General features: G+C 44.9%; 1 protein-coding gene across 1 annotated transcript in view; it reads right to left on the bottom strand.

Moving 5' to 3' along the window:
- Positions 1-13,072: 13,072 nt before the first annotated feature.
- The window catches only part of LOC134622187 (alpha-2-macroglobulin-like), a 32,710-nt gene continuing 26,387 nt past the window's right edge, over positions 13,073-19,395 (bottom strand). Inside the window, exons 31-36 of the mRNA XM_063467990.1 lie at positions 19,179-19,303; positions 18,978-19,068; positions 13,608-13,676; positions 13,422-13,527; positions 13,237-13,281; positions 13,073-13,124 (exon numbers count right to left, since the gene is read on the bottom strand). Of these exons, the coding sequence (XP_063324060.1) occupies positions 13,244-13,281; positions 13,422-13,527; positions 13,608-13,676; positions 18,978-19,068; positions 19,179-19,303 (429 nt within the window). The 3' untranslated portion in view covers positions 13,073-13,124; positions 13,237-13,243. The remainder of the gene's footprint in view (positions 13,125-13,236; positions 13,282-13,421; positions 13,528-13,607; positions 13,677-18,977; positions 19,069-19,178; positions 19,304-19,395) is intronic.

Here is a 19,395-nt window from a genome sequence, read left to right as displayed (position 1 = left end):
TCAGCACAGCAACGCAGCAGATGACCAGTGCTTTCCTTGTGCTCACTCTCCTCAGCGCCGCTCAGACGTCGTGCTCCACGATGCTGATCGCTGGTCCCTCACTGATTATGTCACAGTCCTCAGTTGTCAGGCAGTAGTTAGCATTAGCCGCCTGACTAACCTTGAAACAGGCGTAAAACGCATTCAGCTCATTGGTGAATGCAGAGTCAGCGTTGATTGGCGCAGTGTCCCTGACTTTATAATCCATGATTGTGCATAGTCCATGGCGAGATTGGCGTTGAAGGTGGCAGTCCTGGCGTTCACTGCACAGCACGACTCTCGCAGTGGGGATGACCCCATCCGCTAGCATGTTCACGAAGCTTACTGCTACTTCCGTAAACTTGTTGATGTCGACTGTGCCCGGAACATGTCCCAGTCTATGTCATTGGGCGCGTCCTGTAGCGTAGCTTCTGATTAGACAGACTAGCATTTCACCTGACTACCTCAGCCCTACGTATGTTTTGTTATACTGAAGAATGAGTAAGATGGCGTTGTGGTCAGAATTTCCAAAAGCTGGGTGTGAAACAGCTTTGTAGCCCTGCTTGTATGGCGTGTAGCAATGGTCCGACATTCTATCTTATTAGATTCTACAATAAAGACTTTTGCAGCTGATCAAACACACAAACCCACACATGTGCAATAAGACTGCTATATGTGCAATTCTTCTTCTGACGAAGTTGTGTGTTTGTATTTTCCTACTCAGTTGTATATACTATTTGTATTTCTATTTTATTCTATTGTATATATTATTCTATTCTATTTTATTCTATTGTATATAGTATTTTATTTTATTTATTTTATTTTATTGTATTTTATTGCATTCCAGTGTTTTCTAATTTCTGCTACATAACTTTGCACTTTTGCTGTAACAAAACAAATTTCCCACCTGTGGGACTAATAAAGGCCAACTTATCTTATCTTATCTTATCTGGCCAATGGGCATTGCCATTATGTGTTGCATCCTTCTCCCATGTGCTCTTGTGCTGTCCTCATACTGTTCCCTTGCCACTGAGAGTACATTCACCATCTTACAATGCTGTGATTGCAGCCATTCCCCAACTCTCTGTCACAATCAGTGACCATGATTGCCATTCACAATTTGCATATTAATGATCCTAAACTGAGCTCACAGTCCATTGTTCATTCAGTGGTGCTAGTTTCAGTCATTATGCAAATGTACTGTTTATAAGATTGGGGAAACCTGCAGTCAGCTGAGACTGAAGAAGTCACTTGGATGAGTGATGAAACTTTTCTCCCACTGAAAACGTTCAGATGAACAGAATCAACCGTTTGGGATTTTCTTACCTGAATGATTAAGCATGCTTTAAAATGTTTCTGTTAAAAAACATGTGTGAACACATCTTTCTCCCAGGAGAATTATTGAAGTGAAACTTTAGTGTTCTGCAGGTGCTTCACATCACAATCTTCATGATGAAAAAAATTGTTCTCTCATTAACAGATGTCTGTGCTGTCACTTATTATGAAAATAGACATAACCTGGGTTCAAGCGTCCTCTTTTTCCTTCATCTTTGTTAATTACCATGGATCATAGTGACCACAAAAGATGTGTCATATAATCCCCATAAAAACAGCATTTTTTACAGAAATGATAATACAGATAATTGCCATGTTAAAGAAAAGAAGGAGAGTAGCTCACAAACCCAAAAGGTGGTGGTAATAAACAAATGTTTATTGATAAATGGATATTTACTTGAGAAAAAGACTACACTGTGAAAACAAGTGAAAAGCTGATTTAAGAAAAGTTTCACACTCTATTTTTACCAAGATGTCTGTGTAGGTTGTCAGTCACCCAGGTCATGGTAATCTAAGGAATTTAGAAAGAAAGCAACCCTTTAATTTACATGGAGACATTTAATCTGAGAAGCTTCTTCAGTTCTAAGAACAATTGGTGGAGAGTAGAGATGGTCAGTAATGCGTTACTGTAATCCAATTACTTTTTTCAAGTAACGAGTAAAGTAAGGGATTACTATTGCAAATAAGGTAATTAGATTACTGTTACTTTTCCGTAAGCACGCTGAGTTACTGGGTTACTAAAACCGGGATTTTTTTTGCGAGAATGTCTCATGACAATGACGTAAGTGAGTGCGACGTTCGTGGCAACAGCTGTGTGCAGATCAACAATGGATAATATATCGAGTGCGGGAGAGGGTATGAGCGTGCAGCGTTTAAAGCGTGAAAGTACTGACCTTACTTTGAGTTTGATTCCATAAAAGGTGACATAAACATTAGCGTCTGCTGCTCACTGCACCGGAAGAAAACTTGTTTTTACAGCAAACCCCCCCCCCCCCCCCCCCCCCAAACTTCCAAGCAAGCGCCGAGTGCGCTACGACTGTAATGGGAAATTCACATAGAAACTTGCGGATTCTTCCACTGTCCGCTGCGGCACACCTGCACCAGGGCAAACATATGCCTGCTTTACAGGTGAAAATAGAGCAACAGGACCGCTGAGTCTTTGATTTTATTTATTTTCTGCTGTGTTTTACTTGCATCTATTTGAAAGAGTGAGTGTAAACACAAAAAACAATTTTATTTTATATGCTGGAATGTGCAGAAAATAGGTTTAAATGTTAAACAAATTTCTTCCAGTCAGAGAATGTTGCATATAATTAAATTTTTGCTTGATGCATAAAGTTAAAAGATTTAAAGTTTAAAGTTTTAAAAAGAGACTTTTTCATTTGATTACATTTTGTATGATGGATTATTCAGAAAAACTAGAATTGGGCTGAAAGATCTATCGCTTTATCACCTATTCAGGTGTAAATCGTGTTTTTAAAAAGTAACTAAGTAACTAATTACTTTTTGAAAATAAGTAATTAGTAAAGTAACGGGATTACTTTTTGGGGGACGTAATCAGTAATTAGTTACTGATTACTTTTTTCAAGTTACTTGACCAACACTGGTGGAGAGTCCCAGATTTGATTAATTCAATTCAATTCAATTTTATTTATATAGCGCCAAATCACAACAAAAGTTGCCTCAAGGCGCTTTAAATTTAATTTAGATCCTCTGTCTAATCAAATGAGCCAAGGGGTGAGAACAAGCGTCGGTACAGTCAGCCAAGGTTTTGTGTGAACTGACTGTGAGAAATTGCCCCACCCTATCATGTGATTTACTGAGGTCAATTGATGACCCAAGATGTGAGTGGGCATTAAGGACTCTGGTAAAGGAATGTCAAAACTGGATTATAGATGGCTGACAGTTGGTGTCGTAAGCCCCGCCCTCTGTTCAAAGTTAAAAATCCAACAAAGCTGCTCCTAACGCTTAAATTTACCATTCAGATCACAGTCTGAAAAACAAGTAGGTCAAATAGTAATATGCCTAATGGATCCGACATGTAATTAATTCCACTTTGTATGAATTCAGACCGAATACCAGAATACATACTTGATAAAAAAAAGATGAAACATTAAAACCTAATTAAAACATACACACTAGGGGGAGACGGGGGTGGGTGCTTCATGAATGAGCAAAGCCGCCAGTTATGGAGGGTTTTTCACAAACACATGCACATGTACAAACACACGTAGACATACAATTGTCTTCTTAAGTAAGCTGCTAGTCATATTCTTCTTAGGCTCCTTTCGCAGTTCACCGATATCCGATCCTCTGTATACACAAGACCCAGAATTAATTTTTGGATTAGCTGAAGGATTTTCAAGGAGATATTGAACAACTGCAAAAAGTAAATTGAGCCTGATCAAAGAATTCAACTCTTTAAAAAACAAAAGGGAAATTGTAAAAGTTAAAAACAAATCATGACCTGGAGGACTGAAAATCGTCACAGAGCAGCCTGTTGTAGATGTATTAGTCAGTCAGCTGTGATTGAACTCTGTCTGCAGTCACTCCATCCATCTCTCTGTCTTCAGGTCCTGAGGATGTTGCCTATGGTCAGGTGGTCATCAAAAGCAAGAAAAAAGCTGGCAAGAGAACAGGTAACCATAGTAACCACTACACTGGCACAGCATGGCACTCACTCAATTCAATTCAGTTTTATTTATGCAGCGCCAAATCACAACAACAGTCACCTCAAGGCACTTTATATTGTAAGGCAGACAACAATAACACATACAAAGAAAAACCCAACAATTATACGACCCCCTATGAACAAGCACTTTGGCGACAGTGGGAAGGAAAAACTCCCTTCTAACAGGAAGAAACCTCTGGCAGAACCAGGCTCAGGGAGGGGCGGGGCCATCTGCTGCAACCGGTTGGGTGAGGGTTAAGGTTACTTTATTTATACCTGTAGGTAAATTTGTGTAACAGAAAAATGATAGCATCTGGTATTGCTTTACAAACACAGACATAGTAAAACCTGATAAACACATATTCAGTAATTAAACAAAATGAATCAAATCAAAACAATTATTTATTGAGTTCATTGACAGCAACAGGGACAAAGCTGTTTTTATAACGCTTTGTCCTGCATCTTGGAACTAGAAACCTCCGTCCTGACGAAAGAAGCTAAAATTCACCCCGTAGAGGATAGGAACCAATTGTAAGAAGTGATAAAGCCACAGAATCAAAGAATGATGAAATAAAGTTCAAATTTTGCAGTCAATGTGGAAATGAACAGGTTTCCTGAGACAGTAAAGGTGCTGGAGAGCCTTTTTAGAGACTGTGAAATACACTCCACACACGTACACACACGCAGAGTACTTTGCGCCAGCGGCCACGTTTATTTATAGATTCGGGTTTGTTGTGACAGCACACAGTCTGACAGCTCCGGTCTCAGCTGAGTCCCGGCCTCTCCTCCGCTCCTCTCCCGTCTCACTAAAAAGGCAGGAAAAATGTCATCAGTCCAAACGCCATCAGCTGTTCTCACCTGCCTCTCCAGCACCGCCCCATTGAGCTCACTGCGCCACTCTTCCCCTGCAGCCGCGCCCGGGACCACACCTCCGCCACACAGACCAATTTGCAATTTTCATCAAAGTTCAGTTTTTCATTGATTATGGTCCCAAGTTATTTATATGATTGCACTTGCTCTATTTTCTGAATAATAATAAGGGTGTTAAGACACCCCTGGAGAGAACCTGTGGAGGAGAGCACTGGGTCAGACAGAACCCCATTTATTCTCACTCTTTGTCACCTGTCAGTTAAAAAAATCTAAAATCCAGCTAACCAGGTTGTTCCTGATTTCAAACTGTTCTAAAAGTCTTTGAATTAAAATATGGGGCTGTATTGTATTAAAAGAAGTCTTGCAAATGTCCCTTTGCTCTCTAGATGTTTGAGAATCAGATTTAGTAGAGTCAAAAGCACATCTTCCACTCCTCTGTTGGGCGTGTATGCAAATTGCATTGGATTGCATTGTTGTTTTCTGAGGTGACCTTTGGGTGGTGCTTTAATTTGGTGTTCGCTCTCTCTGCGGTAGAGTATCACTTCCTGTTCCATTTCTAACACACAGTGGTGTTTTTGCGTAACTCATGTCATAGTCTTAAACAGAAGCTCCAGGTACACCACCAACCTGTTCATGTGTCTAACCATTTTTCACCACTCTGCGACACACCCGCCGGGGGTCAAACTCTGGCAATTGGTGATTCTGTTCTGACACGTGAAGTTTGAGACACCAGCAACCATAGTCAATTGTCTTCCAGGGGCCAGAGCAGGCGACATTCAGGAAAATTTAAAACTGCTGGCTAAGGGTAAACGTAAATACAGTAAGATCATAATTCACGTCGGCAGTAATGACAGTTACGTCAATCGGAGGTCACTAAAATCAATATTGAATCGTGTGTAACTTTGTCAAACAGTGTCAGACTCTGTAGTTTCCTCTGGTCCCCTCCCCTGTTCTCTGCAGCTCCTTTCCTCCTGTTATGCCCCCAAAACCCCATCCGCATAGAGACTGTGTCAGCTCTCAAACAGACTAAAAACAAACCAAAAACCAGCAAAAAACGACTTAAACATAAAAAATCAAAAAGAAAGAACAATACAGTATCCACATCTGAACCAAAGAGTAAAACAGTGAAATGTGGATTATTAAATATTAGGTCTCTCTCCTCCAAGTCTCTGTTAGTACATGACTTAATAATTGATCAACAAATCGATTTACTCTGCCTTACAGAAACCTGGTTGCAGCAGGATGATTATGTTAGTTTAAATGAATCAACACCCCCGAGTCATTCTAACTACCAGAAACCTCGAAGCACAGGCCGAGGGGGCGGTGTGGCAGCAATTTTTCACACCAGCCTATTAATTAACGAAAGACCCAGACAGAGTTTTAATTCATTTGAAAGCCTGATGCTTAGCCTTGTCCACCCCAGCTGTAAAACTCAGAAACCAGTCTTACTTGTTATCATCTATCGTCCACCTGGGCCTTACACAGAGTTTCTCTCTGATTTCTCAGACTTTTTATCTGATTTAGTGCTCAGCTCAGATAAAATAATTATTGTGGGTGATTTTAACATCCATGTAGATGCTAAAAATGACAGCCTCAAAATTGCATTTAATCTGTTATTAGACTCAATTGGCTTCTCTCAAAATGTAAAAGAACCCACCCACCACTTTAATCACACTCTAGATCTTGTTTTAACATATGGCATAGAAACTGAACATTTTACAGTGTTTCCTGAAAACCCTCTGCTGTCTGATCATTTCCTGATAACATTTACATTTACAATAATTGATTACACAGCAGTGGGGAGTAGACTTTATCAAAGTAGATGTCTTTCTGAAAGCGCTGTAACTAAGTTTAAGAATATAATCCACCCACTGTTATCATCTCCAATGCCCTGTACCAACATAGAGCAGAGCAGCTATCTGAACGCTACTCCAACAGCGGTCGATTATCTTGTTAATAATTTTACCTCCTCACTACGTACGACTCTGGATACTTTGAAAAATAGTGCCTCAAATCAGAAGTACTTGACTCCCTGGTATAATTCTCAATCATGTGTAACAGTCACAGTGGTGTGGTGTCTCTTTAATGCAACCTAAGTCAAGGGTTTATGATGTCATTAGTATGCGCCACTGCCCTCTCTGTGATTATAGGAACAATGTGCTTGCACACAAGTGCATGAAGAGAGAGGGACTTTATATGTTTTACCTCTCCAGAAACTTTTGCATGAACACTGTGTGTCATGTTTGATAAGCAGCAGCAACTGGGCCTTGTACGGTTGTTGAAGAGAATGTGCATTAAAGGATACGCTGTGGAATTCCCAGTACCAGTGTGATTGTGTGTTCTTCCTACTATCCTGCTAAGGTTTCTGCCACCTCCTCTCAACCACTGAACACAACCCAACATTACAAAATGTACATCTTCTCTTGGACCTCAGTGTGCAGTATCTTCGAGCAGCTGATGATTGATACATTAAAAGGTACATAGCGACAAAGTGGATGTCTGCCATACTTCACGGAAACAGACTAGGCTGGCCTAGACGTGGACGTCGGGTGGATCACCGGATCATTATTATAGTGTATATTTCAAACTAATTCATTATTGATTCTCACTGGCTTAACAGTTCTCATTAGGAAGCTGTTTTAAGTGAATTTGACCAGAAAAGGTGCTACTCATACATAGTTATTCATAAGTTTAGATGTATTTTGCAGCTAAACATTTTTGGTTTGGGGTGTTTACTTCTTCTACCTCCGTGTTTCAAAGTGAGATGAAACATTTCCTGCTAAAATTAAGAATTCAAATGCTTTGGATATTTTTGTGTGATCAGAACTAAATTTGATTTCAGCACAGCTGTTACCTTATATAGATTTGGGTCTTGATAAGTGTGTATTATGCTTACTCAAACCGACTTACTGCCAGACATAGTACTGCTGACCTTGGGCATAAAGTGCAAAGTCTACAAGCAGAGGTTGATATGCTTCAGCAGTGCCTTCATGAATCTTTGGACCTCCAGAGGAATATTTTGGAGCAGTGGACTCAACAAAAAGGACCAGTCCCAAAAGTACCAGCTGCCCAGATTACTCACCCTTTTCCTCGGGCCTCCTCTACTCCATATGTGCCAGGCCTACCGACCAGGGAAACGGAGCAATCTATCTCAGCACCTGGCCCCACGCAGCCCGCCAGCACCCTGTCCCAATCCCAGTCAGATTCTCTGGAGCTAATTAACACAACCAGAGTCCTTGCTGCAGCACTGCACCAAGCTAAATTAGAGCCCACTGTGTTCGCTAATGATGGCAGTCTTCACCCAGAAGAATGGCTACAGTCAGTTAATGCTTATAAAACCTCCTTGGACTTAACAGACGCCCAAATCCTCAAAGAACTACCACACTTCCTAGCTAAGGAACCAAGGAAGTGGTTTAGTGTGCTCAGTCCTCATGTATCGACTTGGGCTAAGTTTTGTGAACTTTTCAGAACTATGTTTTTGCCTGCTGACAACCAGGAGCACATTTTGAAAGGCATCATGGACCGTTTCCAGCATCCCAAAGAAACTCTGCCAAAGTTTGTTGCCCATATGCTCAGTGAATTCAGGAGACTGAGGAGCCTACCATCTGAACAGGAGCAAAACTCATCTGTAAACATGCAGTGGAGAAGTACAGAGTAGTGGTGTGCAGGATGCCTGTAAGGTCAGTAATTGACCTATTGTTGCGTGCCCATGAGCTGCATTTTGTTCTCGGCACCAGCCTTTCACAGCCTTCCCAATTTCAGCTGAAAAACGGAGCTGAGAGAGTTGTTTTAAATGTGCCATGCCTGGTGTTACATCTCGCACGTACGCTAACTGTTCCACTGATTTTCAGGGAGCTCGACACTCTCCCAGGTCGGCTCCGGAGCTTCCCCAAACGCTGCCTCCTGATCACCATCCAGTTGCTCAGCCTGCAGATCCAGATGAAACTGACGTTGTCAGTGAGACGAGACCAGCTGGCAGGAGGCAGGGAAACCTCAGGGGGTGAGAGTGTTTCACAGGGGCAACCCTCCCCCCAGCCAATAACTCAGCTCTCATTGCCTATGTCAAACCCAAGTGTGCCACCTGTGCTCAATCACGTTGAAGATGGAGCTTCGCAATCACCATTGAACACCCCTCTCAGAGTTAAAGTAAACTTCAATGGGGCAGCTCTGGATGCCACACTAGATAAAGATGCATCTCTTTCAGCAGAAAATGCAGACCTGTTACCTGAAAAAAAAACCAAAATGAGTCATTAAAGAATCTGTGGGATTCTCCACCCATAAGACTGGCCAGTGGCACTAACTGCAGTCCATTAAGAATAACCTGGTTAACCATTGGATTCATGGGCAAGCGTGTCTATCAGCGGTTCGTGATAGTGCAGGACCTGTCATCCTCCTTGGTTCTTGGGATGGACTTTATGAGTCGCACTTCACTAACAATACATGTCCTAACAAGAACTGTAATTATGGATGATAACCCACCATGTCATGATGAACTCTGAGAAAATGGCTTTGTGGAAGCTGATTTTGAGTGTGGAACAATGACACTCAGCAGCTCTCTGTCCATGACAAGGCTGCAGAAGCTAAGAGACAGAAAAACTGTTAGAGTTATTAGAAAGTTACAGCGACCTGTTTGATGGCCACCTTGGTTGCACTTCTCTGGCTTTTACTTTGGGATACATAATAATCAGCACTGACTCAGAGGTGTGTGTGTATGTGTGTGTTGTACACCATAATTCCTGCAGAGGCCTGTAGGTGGAGCGAGGAGCACCACTGAGCTAACCTGGAAGATATAAACATGTGAAACACACATACAGGTGTGCGATACTCTAATCCTGTGTGTGTGTATGTTTGTTTCAGAGCAGTCAGCTGATCCATATGCTGTTTACTCATCAGTGAGAGCAGGTAACATTTACACACAGGTGTATCTAAATAAAGATTACAGGTGAACAGCTGACATCAGTGATGTTTGTCTCTGAACAGGAAGCTGAGGACACACTCAGTCTGATGGACGTCCTTCATACTTCACTCTGCTCCTCTTTCAGAGCCTGCTGAGGCTTCATCAGTTATTCCTGAATCCCCATTAGTCAGTATTGATCATGGTGGAGAAAGGTTCTACTTTAAGTATTAGTTTTAGCTGTTTTCATTCTTCTGCAAACATGTTAATGACTTTAAAGGATCCATATATATGTATTAAAGGAAGGACCTGTGTTTAATAAAAGTTTGTTTAAAACATCCCAGAGGTGTCTGTGTCTTTTAAGTCTGACTGCCTGTATCAGTCAGTCCCTGTGAGGTCCTGATGTGTCTGAAACAGAACTGATTCCTATAGTTCTGAATGATTTGATAATCATTTGATTGTTGATTGTTTTTCTCTGTATGTATTACTATATGTATTACTGTAAGGTCTACCTTTCCTACCTACCTACTTTCACAATTTTCAAAAATACTGGAAAAAGTTTTCATTTATAGACTTGACAGATTTAAAATAAACATAAAATAATAATGGACAGTCAGTATGTTTTCAGACCAAATAGATCAACATCTATGGCATTAATGGAACTAATTGAAAATATGACCAACAATATAGATCAAAGACAATGCACAGTTGGTGTTTTCATTGACCTAAAAAAGCTTTTGACACAATTAATCATGAAATATTACTTGATAAACTGGAGTACTATGGCATTAGAGGAGTGGTGCTAGACTGGGTAAGGAGTTATTTGAGAGACAGGCAACAATTTGTGAAGATTGGTGAATATCAATCAGAGTGCCTGGACATTGTTTGTGGAGTTCCACAGGGGTCAGTATTGGGACCAAAGCTGTTTATCCTGCACATCAATGATATATGTAAAACATCTGATATATTACAGTTTGATTGAACGATTAAACTGAAAACATGGTTTGACAGAAACACGTTATCACTAAATTTGAAAAAAAACTACATTTATGTTATTTGGAAATTGTAAAAAAAGATGCTGGAGAAAAATTGTTAATAAATAATGTTGAAGTAGAGCAAGTTATTATAACAAAATCTGCTGGAAACCTCACATAAAGCATATACAAGCTAAACTGTCAAGAAGCATCTCTGTACTGAGTGAAGCTAAACATTTTTTGTCTTCCAAATCACTCCGGGTACTTTACTGTTCACTTATATTGCCATATTTGGAATACTGTGTGGAAATCTGGGGAAATACATACAAAACTTCACTTCAACCATTATGTAAAATTCAGAAAAAAGCAATCAGGATGATTACTAAAACAGGATTTAGAGACCACACTAACATCATGTTCTTGAAATTACAAAATTCTGAAGTTTATGCATCTTATAAAATATAAAACTGCAAAAATTATGTACAAAGCCAGATAAAATATTTTACCAGGAAATGTACAGAGGATGTTTTTTTGACATAGAAGGGGACTATGAATTAAGGGGAAAATTAAATCTGAAGACTCTTAAAGCACGGACAAAGGTTAAAACCTTTTGTGTTACTGTGGAACAGTTTTACTGTGGACATACAGCAATGTTCAAGCATTAGTCAGTTCATAAAGATGTTTCGAAAACTGCTTTTGGAAGAATATGAAACTGATAAAGTTGATCACCCATTGTATATCTATCACTGTTTGTACATGTCCTTGTTTATTGCGTGGGGTAAGTGATGATGGGAAAACCAAAACAGAGCTACCTAGATCACTTAAATTACACAATTGAAAGCATATGTCTTTTGTTTGTGTATTTATACACAAGCACTCATATATATTCAAATAATAAAAAAAGAGTTAATTTATCTCTTAATACCACACACCGGTCGTTGGTACTTCCTGGCTTGTGTAGCCTCTAGGTAACAAAAGCTCAACACTGTGCCTAGCATCCTGGAGCACTTCTGTTGTGTTTTGTACGTGCTTCTGAGTTTTTACGTGTTTTGGAGTTTGTACGTGCTGCTTTGTCTCTAAGGGTCACCGTAAATATACTTTTATTTATTCACTCCACATAAAATGTAATAAATAAATGATATAATACAAAAACCAACTATTCACATTTCAACTTTTAACTATCTAAATTTTCAGCTTGTTCCTTTTAAACAAATTTAAAGTGAAACAACCCAAAACACTGCAAACCACAACACAATTAAATATAAAATAAAATATGAAAACAAAAAGAAGATGCATTCCCTGTCAAATGGACCTGCATGAATAAACTTTCTGAATCCTTTATCATCAGCGACTGAAAATAGTTGTGGATGATTACTATACCTTTCTAATGTGACGTTGTTGTTCCTGGCTCTCTTTCTCTCTCTCTCCCTCCCGCTCTGTTCCTGTGCGAGTGTAACTACCGCCCCTCCCCCTTCTTCCCAGCGCAAAGCACAAGGGTCGCGTGCGGAGTGAAGCGGGAAAAAAGTGCGAGAGAGAGAGAGAGGGCGAGAGAGAGAAAAAAAAACATGGCTTGCCTCGTTCACTTCATAGAGCCGGCTATAAGAGCCGTTTCGTTCGCGACCGACACATCAGTAGTGTGCGCTGCGTGTGACGTATGACACATTTGTTCCAACAAGCTCTCTCAAACTGATCTTTGTATTTTTCTATGTAACACAGTGAAGTATGAAACATGCACACAGTTTAATAAAACTGTAAAATGATTGAAATGTTTTACAGACAGAGACTAATTTGTTAACACAGCCTGTTAGGAACAGACATTTACTTGTGTATAAATGTACATGTACCATTAGATGTTATTTGAATGACATTGTGTACTTTTACAGTTTCATGTACAGTTAACATTTATGGTTGGCTGCTGTATCCTGTACACTGTTAAAGGTGTCCAGTCTTTGGGGAGGAAACAGCTGTGATGTTGTTCCACTGTCACAAACACACAAGTACATGAAGTACATGAAGTACATGAAGTACACAAGCCAAAGAGCCGCTGCTTTGTTGGATTCCACAGACACTGAACGTCTCCCAAGAGCACGTTTTGCTTTTTTTAATGTTTTGCCCACTTGCACCATTTTGTTTTTGCCTAAACCTGCACAAAGACAGAAATGTGGCATAAGGCCAGTCTCAGGGGTGCATTCACAGCACTATATTTTCCATTCTGCCTATTATTTAAAAATAAAGCATGTTATTAAAGAAGCATTAATAATACTGGAGCTGTTAACACACACGCACACACACATGTGAGCAGAAAAAGTATCTTTATTCAAATGCAGGTTGAAACCTCAGGACCAGCCACACCTTCTTCAAACTGTGAGACGAAGAATAAAAGTTAGTAAAAGTTCAAAGTTGGTCCTTTTCATTGATGCTGTGAACATGAACGTGTGTGAAAGGTGTACTTGTGTGTTATTACAGCTTCTTACCTGCAGCTCACGACACAAACATGTATTGGGTCTCAGCCTGGTCACCTGACAGAAACATGGTAGAAAAACATGAAAGTGTCATTTCTCTGTGTCCCACTGATGGAAACATCAGCTTGTATGAACTGTTCAGTCTGATGGATCCTCTGAAGTGAAGCTGTTGGAGTAAAGCTTAGCTAGACTTGGACCTGGTTGGTAGTAGTCATAGATCTTGACCACGGCTGGCTTCAGGTTGTCCACTGGGAGCTCCTGGATGATGTCTAAGCTGTGGTTGATGGGTGTGTCCTTTGATAACTGGACGAGACAGAAACAATCGCAGACACAGTTTGTACCAAAGATCATCATCTGGTGTCCCCACAGTGACTTTCACTTACCTCCTCTAAGTACACCAGAACATGATCCTCCTTTTGTTCAACACGACTCACCAGGGAGCCACGTTTGAGCTGTGAGGAGATGACATCATTTTTATTATTATCATCATGTCATGAACCGGCTGTGTGGAGGCAGGAGAAGGACCCAAACGCAAAACTCACCAAGACCAAAAGTGAACTCAAAACACTGCTTTATTGCAGGCTAGCACGAAAAATATAACAAATCTAAACTGGGACATGGATAACTAGAGACACATAGGGAAAACACAGCCAAGAGGGAGAACGCGACACAGAACTGAGGGAGACGCAGACCTAAATACACAGAGGGTTAACGAGGGGAGTGGGAGCACACGAGGAACACAGGTGACACTGATAATCATAACAAGACGAGGCAGGAGTAAACGCAACACTGACGGGAGACTGACAAAGTAAAACAGGAAGTACAGAGGTTCAGACAGGAGGAGAGAGAGCACAGACATAACGGGCTGGGGAAAACATGGAATAAAACACAAGGAGAGACGAGGGCTCACAGATACACAGAAGGGCACACAGGGGGTAATCAAATAAGGAACATTTTGGCAGAACCTAGGAACCATGGCATAATGAAAGAACAAAAGTACAAAAACACATGAAAACTAAGAATACTGGGCCAACGTGGCCCAGGACCATGACATCACCCCCCCCTCAAGGGCTGGCTCCCGACAGCCCAAACCCAAGAACCAAAAGACAAGAAAAAACAAAACAACCCACCCAGGGCGGGAGGCGGGGGACCAGGACGGAGGGAACGAAAACCAAACAAAACAAGGAGCAGGGGACCAAAACTGAGTCCACAAATACACAAAACAGGTCAAAACAGGGAAGCAAAGTCCAAAAAGGGCAGAAGGTCAACCCAGGAGGCGACGGCAGAAGAGTTCACAGTTCGGCTGTTCCGGAGGCCGGCCACGTGAAAAGTGGCAGTGGTAGCAGAACGGGTCCGGAGGCCGGCCGCGTGGAAGACGGCGGCGGCAGCAGAGCGGGTCCGGAGGCCGGCCGCGTGGAAGACGGCGGCGGCAGCAGAGCGGGTCCGGAGGCCGGCCGCGTGGAAGACGGCGGCGGCAGCAGAGCGGGTCCGGAGGCCGGCCGCGTGGAAGACGGCGGCGGCAGCAGAGCGGGTCCGGAGGCCGGCCGCGTGGAAGACGGCGGCGGCAGCAGAGCGGGTCCGGAGGCCGGCCGCGTGGAAGACGGCGGCGGCTCTCAAGCATCGGGCGTACTGGTCGAGGCTTGGTGGGCACAGGACCAGATGGTGGCGTGGCAGCCACGGGCGACGATGGAACCGGACCAGACGGTGGCGTGGCAGCCACGGGCGACGATGGAACCGGACCAGACGATGGAACCGGACCAGACGGTGGCGTGGCAGCCACGGGCGACGATGGAACCGGACCAGACGATGGAACCGGACCAGACGATGGCGTGGCAGCCACGGGCGACGGCGTAGGCGGAGCTGAAGCAGAGGCCGCGGCTGGACCAGGCGGAGCTGAAGCAGAGGCCGCGGCTGGACCAGGCGACGGCGAAGCTGGAGCCGATGTAGAGGCCGGACCAGGCGCGGGCGAAGCAGATGCGGAGGCCGGACCAGGCGCGGGCGAAGCAGATGCGGAGGCCGGAACAGGCGCGGGCGAAGCAGATGCGGAGGCCGGAACAGGCGCGGGCGAAGGCGACTTGGACCCTCCAGCGGAGACGAGGAGGTGCTGGCCGGGCTGACCTGAGCCGCCAGCGGAGACGAGGAGGTGCTGGCCGGGCTGACCTGAGCCGCCAGCGGAGACGAGGAGGTGCTGGCCGGGCTGACCTGAGCCGCCAGCGGAGACGAGGAGGTGCTGGCCGGGCTGACCAGAGCCGCCAGCGGAGACGAGGAGGTGCTGGCCGGGCTGACCAGAGCCGCCAGCGGAGACGAGAAGTGGCCGGAGAGGTTCTCCTGAACCCCCAGCGGAGACGAGGAGGTGCTGGCCGGGCTGACCTGAGCCGCCAGCGGAGACGAGAAGTGGCCGGAGAGGTTCTCCTGAACCCCCAGCGGAGACGAGGAGGTGCTGGCCGGGCTGACCTGAGCCGCCAGCGGAGACGAGGAAGTGCTGGCCGGGCTGACCTGAGCCGCCAGCGGAGACGAGGAAGTGCTGGCCGGGCTGACCTGAGCCGCCAGCGGAGACGAGGAAGTGCTGGCCGGGCTGACCTGAGCCGCCAGCGGAGACGAGGAAGTGCTGGCCGGGCTGACCTGAGCCGCCAGCGGAGACGAGGGATGGCTGGAGCGGTTCTCCTGAACCGCCAGCGAGAAGAGATGCAGAGCCAGCAGGTGCGGAGACCTCTGGCTCAGCGGACGCTAACTGTAGCTGCACAGGGCACGCAGTCGGCTTGGGATGCAACGGCTGGGGCTGTGCAGTGCAAACAGTCTGTCCAAGAAGTGTCAGCACCACGCAGTCCTCAGCTGGCTGAGTGGGCTCACAAGAGCTTCTAGCAGAGGATGGCAGTAACTGAACGGGTTGCAGAGCTACTAACTGAGCTGGTGACAGAGTTAATGACAGAGCGGATAATGATTGAGCTGATAACTGACTTTTGGCTGTTCTCCTCTGGGGAACAGGAACGGGTACTGGGCCTGGCCGAACACCAGTCATCCCCACCCGAGAAACAGAGACGGGTGCAGGGACGAGCTGGGCTCTGGCTGCCTTTACCCTGGGTGCCGGTGTAGGTGCAGGAAATAGCTGGACCTCTGCTACTCCCACCCGAGGAACTGAGACGGGTGCAGGAGTCGGCAGGGTCACAGCTGACCTCACCCGGGGAACCGGAACAGGTGCAGGCAATGGCTGGGTGTCCATCAACCCCACCCGAGGAGCAGGTACGGGTGCCGGGATGAGCGGAGCCTCTGCCAGGCTGGGGACAGAAGCAGGGACCAGCTGGACCTCAGCCACCCTCACCCGAGGAACTGATACAGGTGCAAGGGAAAGCTGGGCCCGAGCTGCCCTGGGTACAGGAACTGGAGGTGGAGAGCGACGCACAGGAACAGTTACAGTCACTGGGTAAATGAGGTTAATGGTGCTGAACACTGCACTAGCAATCAGACACTTATGGCAGGCTGATTTCAGCAACTCTGCTGTTCTTAAGCTGTCCATCTTATCGTTAGCAGTCTTCAAAAGAGTGAGTTCAGAAACATTCACAGGTACTGGAGAATTCACACAAGCAGTGTTTGGGTAACCTGGATGTGAGATAACACTACACACAGTTGTACAGGATGTAGCCTGAGACGTAGTACACACAGAGTCCATGAAACTTGGCCGAAAAGCATGGCGCACAGAGTTAAACTGACACGACCGGGGAACAGAAAAGTTAACCTGTGCAACCAGCTCTGCAGTGCTCAAACCAAATTCTTTTGCCAGTGAATGTATAGCAGACAAAACCTTACGGCTCTTAACTTTAGCAGGCATTGAATGCACAGTTTTAAGGAGTCCACAAGGAAAAACACAAACAGAGTCAGGCTTAGCAGGCACGGGAGAAGGTGAGGTTACACAGGTAGCGTCCGAGTTAGCACTGTCAAGTTCTGGTACAGAAAAAACCACAGCCTGAGAAATCGATGGAGGAACACTGGGAGTCACAGATACAAGAGCTGGTCTAAAGATTAAACTGTTCATAGCAGAGGAATGGCTAATAGCCTCTGTGTCACCTGGCTCAGGCAGAACACTAGGAGTACACGTTAAATTGGCTTGCTCAACAACACAGGCCTCATTCACAGTAACTCCTGGAGGAGCTGAGAGAGCAGTGGCTGGTTGAGAAGTTGGCTGAGAAATATCAGAAATGTCTAAAGACAAAACGGGCTGGAACATGAGACAGTCACTGGAAGGAGCATCACCTAGGGAACACTCAGTCTCGGATGGTTTGTGCTCCACAGCATGCACTGTTGCATCTAGAGCTGATGGTGGTGGTGGTGGTGGTGTGTGGCTGAGCTCAGACTGGAAAACCACAGAATGTACAGGCCGAGTAAAACAGTTCTGCGGGACTACAACGCTGGTAGCAGTATGTAGGTGAGTCTGGTGTGGAATAACAGTCTTAGGTTCAGCTAACTTCACAGGTGAAACATTCATATTGGCTAACTCAGAGGAAACACTGCGAGCATTACAAAACTCTGAGGGCTCAGAAACACAAAGATTACTAGTGAGAGCAACTGGTGAATTATCTGACACGGAGGTGCCTCGCTGTACCGTGTCTCTAGAGTTCAAACACAAAGTGGCGGAGTTATCCGATTCAGGTAACACAATGGCGGGCAAAACAGAGTTACTCACAGTAGTGCATAAGTCGTGAAGTCCGGGATCAGAAAACTTGGGCTGAGTGTGTGAAGCACAGTCACTCTCTCCCACGGGTGCAGCCTGCTTGGCTGTACGGGAGCGACGGCGGCGTGAACGCCGTTTTCGCCGAGAAGGGGGAGGAGACGAGCCAGGCCGCGAATCCTCCAGCGGACCGGGCTGAACGTCCTCCGGCTCTTCATACTGGAGCGGCAGCTCCGGGCGGATGCGTATGGTGGAGACGAGGAAGTCCTGGATGTGGGGATGTAGCGCGCCGAACAGCCATGGGAGTCCGGACACCATCCTCTGTAGACGGATGGCTACGGTCTCCCGATATTCTGCCCCTGGCAGCGCTGCCCACTCCTGACAGTGATACTCCACCGTGTAAATTAAATCCTCGCGGAGCTCAGCGGAGGGATTGTGAGCTGCTGGGTCCATTTTCTGGTCGCGTTCTACTGTCATGAACCGGCTGTGTGGAGGCAGGAGAAGGACCCAAACGCAAAACTCACCAAGACCAAAAGTGAACTCAAAACACTGCTTTATTGCAGGCTAGCACGAAAAATATAACAAATCTAAACTGGGACATGGATAACTAGAGACACATAGGGAAAACACAGCCAAGAGGGAGAACGCGACACAGAACTGAGGGAGACGCAGACCTAAATACACAGAGGGTTAACGAGGGGAGTGGGAGCACACGAGGAACACAGGTGACACTGATAATCATAACAAGACGAGGCAGGAGTAAACGCAACACTGACGGGAGACTGACAAAGTAAAACAGGAAGTACAGAGGTTCAGACAGGAGGAGAGAGAGCACAGACATAACGGGCTGGGGAAAACATGGAATAAAACACAAGGAGAGACGAGGGCTCACAGATACACAGAAGGGCACACAGGGGGTAATCAAATAAGGAACATTTTGGCAGAACCTAGGAACCATGGCATAATGAAAGAACAAAAGTACAAAAACACATGAAAACTAAGAATACTGGGCCAACGTGGCCCAGGACCATGACACATCACAATTATCACATGAGACACACGTGTTGGTAGAATCTGTCTAATTACTCACACTCTTCAAAGACTCGGGGTCTGGGGAAAATCCAGAGAGCATTTTGATGTCCAGGATCACCATGTTTGTAGTTTTCTCCTTTCCACTGTACCTGTGTTTGAACAGTGTGATTATACTGACCTGTGTGCACACTTGCTTTTCATCTACCAGCAGTTCCTCCACACGGCTAAAGAGCACTCCTCTAACCTGTCACATACTTACAGCGATTGTATTTGCACAGTGAATTTGGGTCTAGCAGATTCACTGGTGGTGTCGACCTCTAGTTGGACTTTCACACTGAGAGTGGTGACATCAGCAGGTGTTGGGATGTTGTAGGTGGCAGAAATCTGGGAAACACACTTGGGTCACGTGTGGAACAGAACTAATCACACCTCAATGCACCCTGCTGTCACTGCTCTACACCATGACACATATTTGC

This window comes from Pelmatolapia mariae, linkage group LG3_W, assembly GCF_036321145.2.
Source record: "Pelmatolapia mariae isolate MD_Pm_ZW linkage group LG3_W, Pm_UMD_F_2, whole genome shotgun sequence".
Lineage (NCBI taxonomy): Eukaryota > Metazoa > Chordata > Actinopteri > Cichliformes > Cichlidae > Pelmatolapia > Pelmatolapia mariae.
Note: the sequence above shows the minus strand (reverse complement) of the source record. Positions and strands in the feature narration are given on the sequence as shown.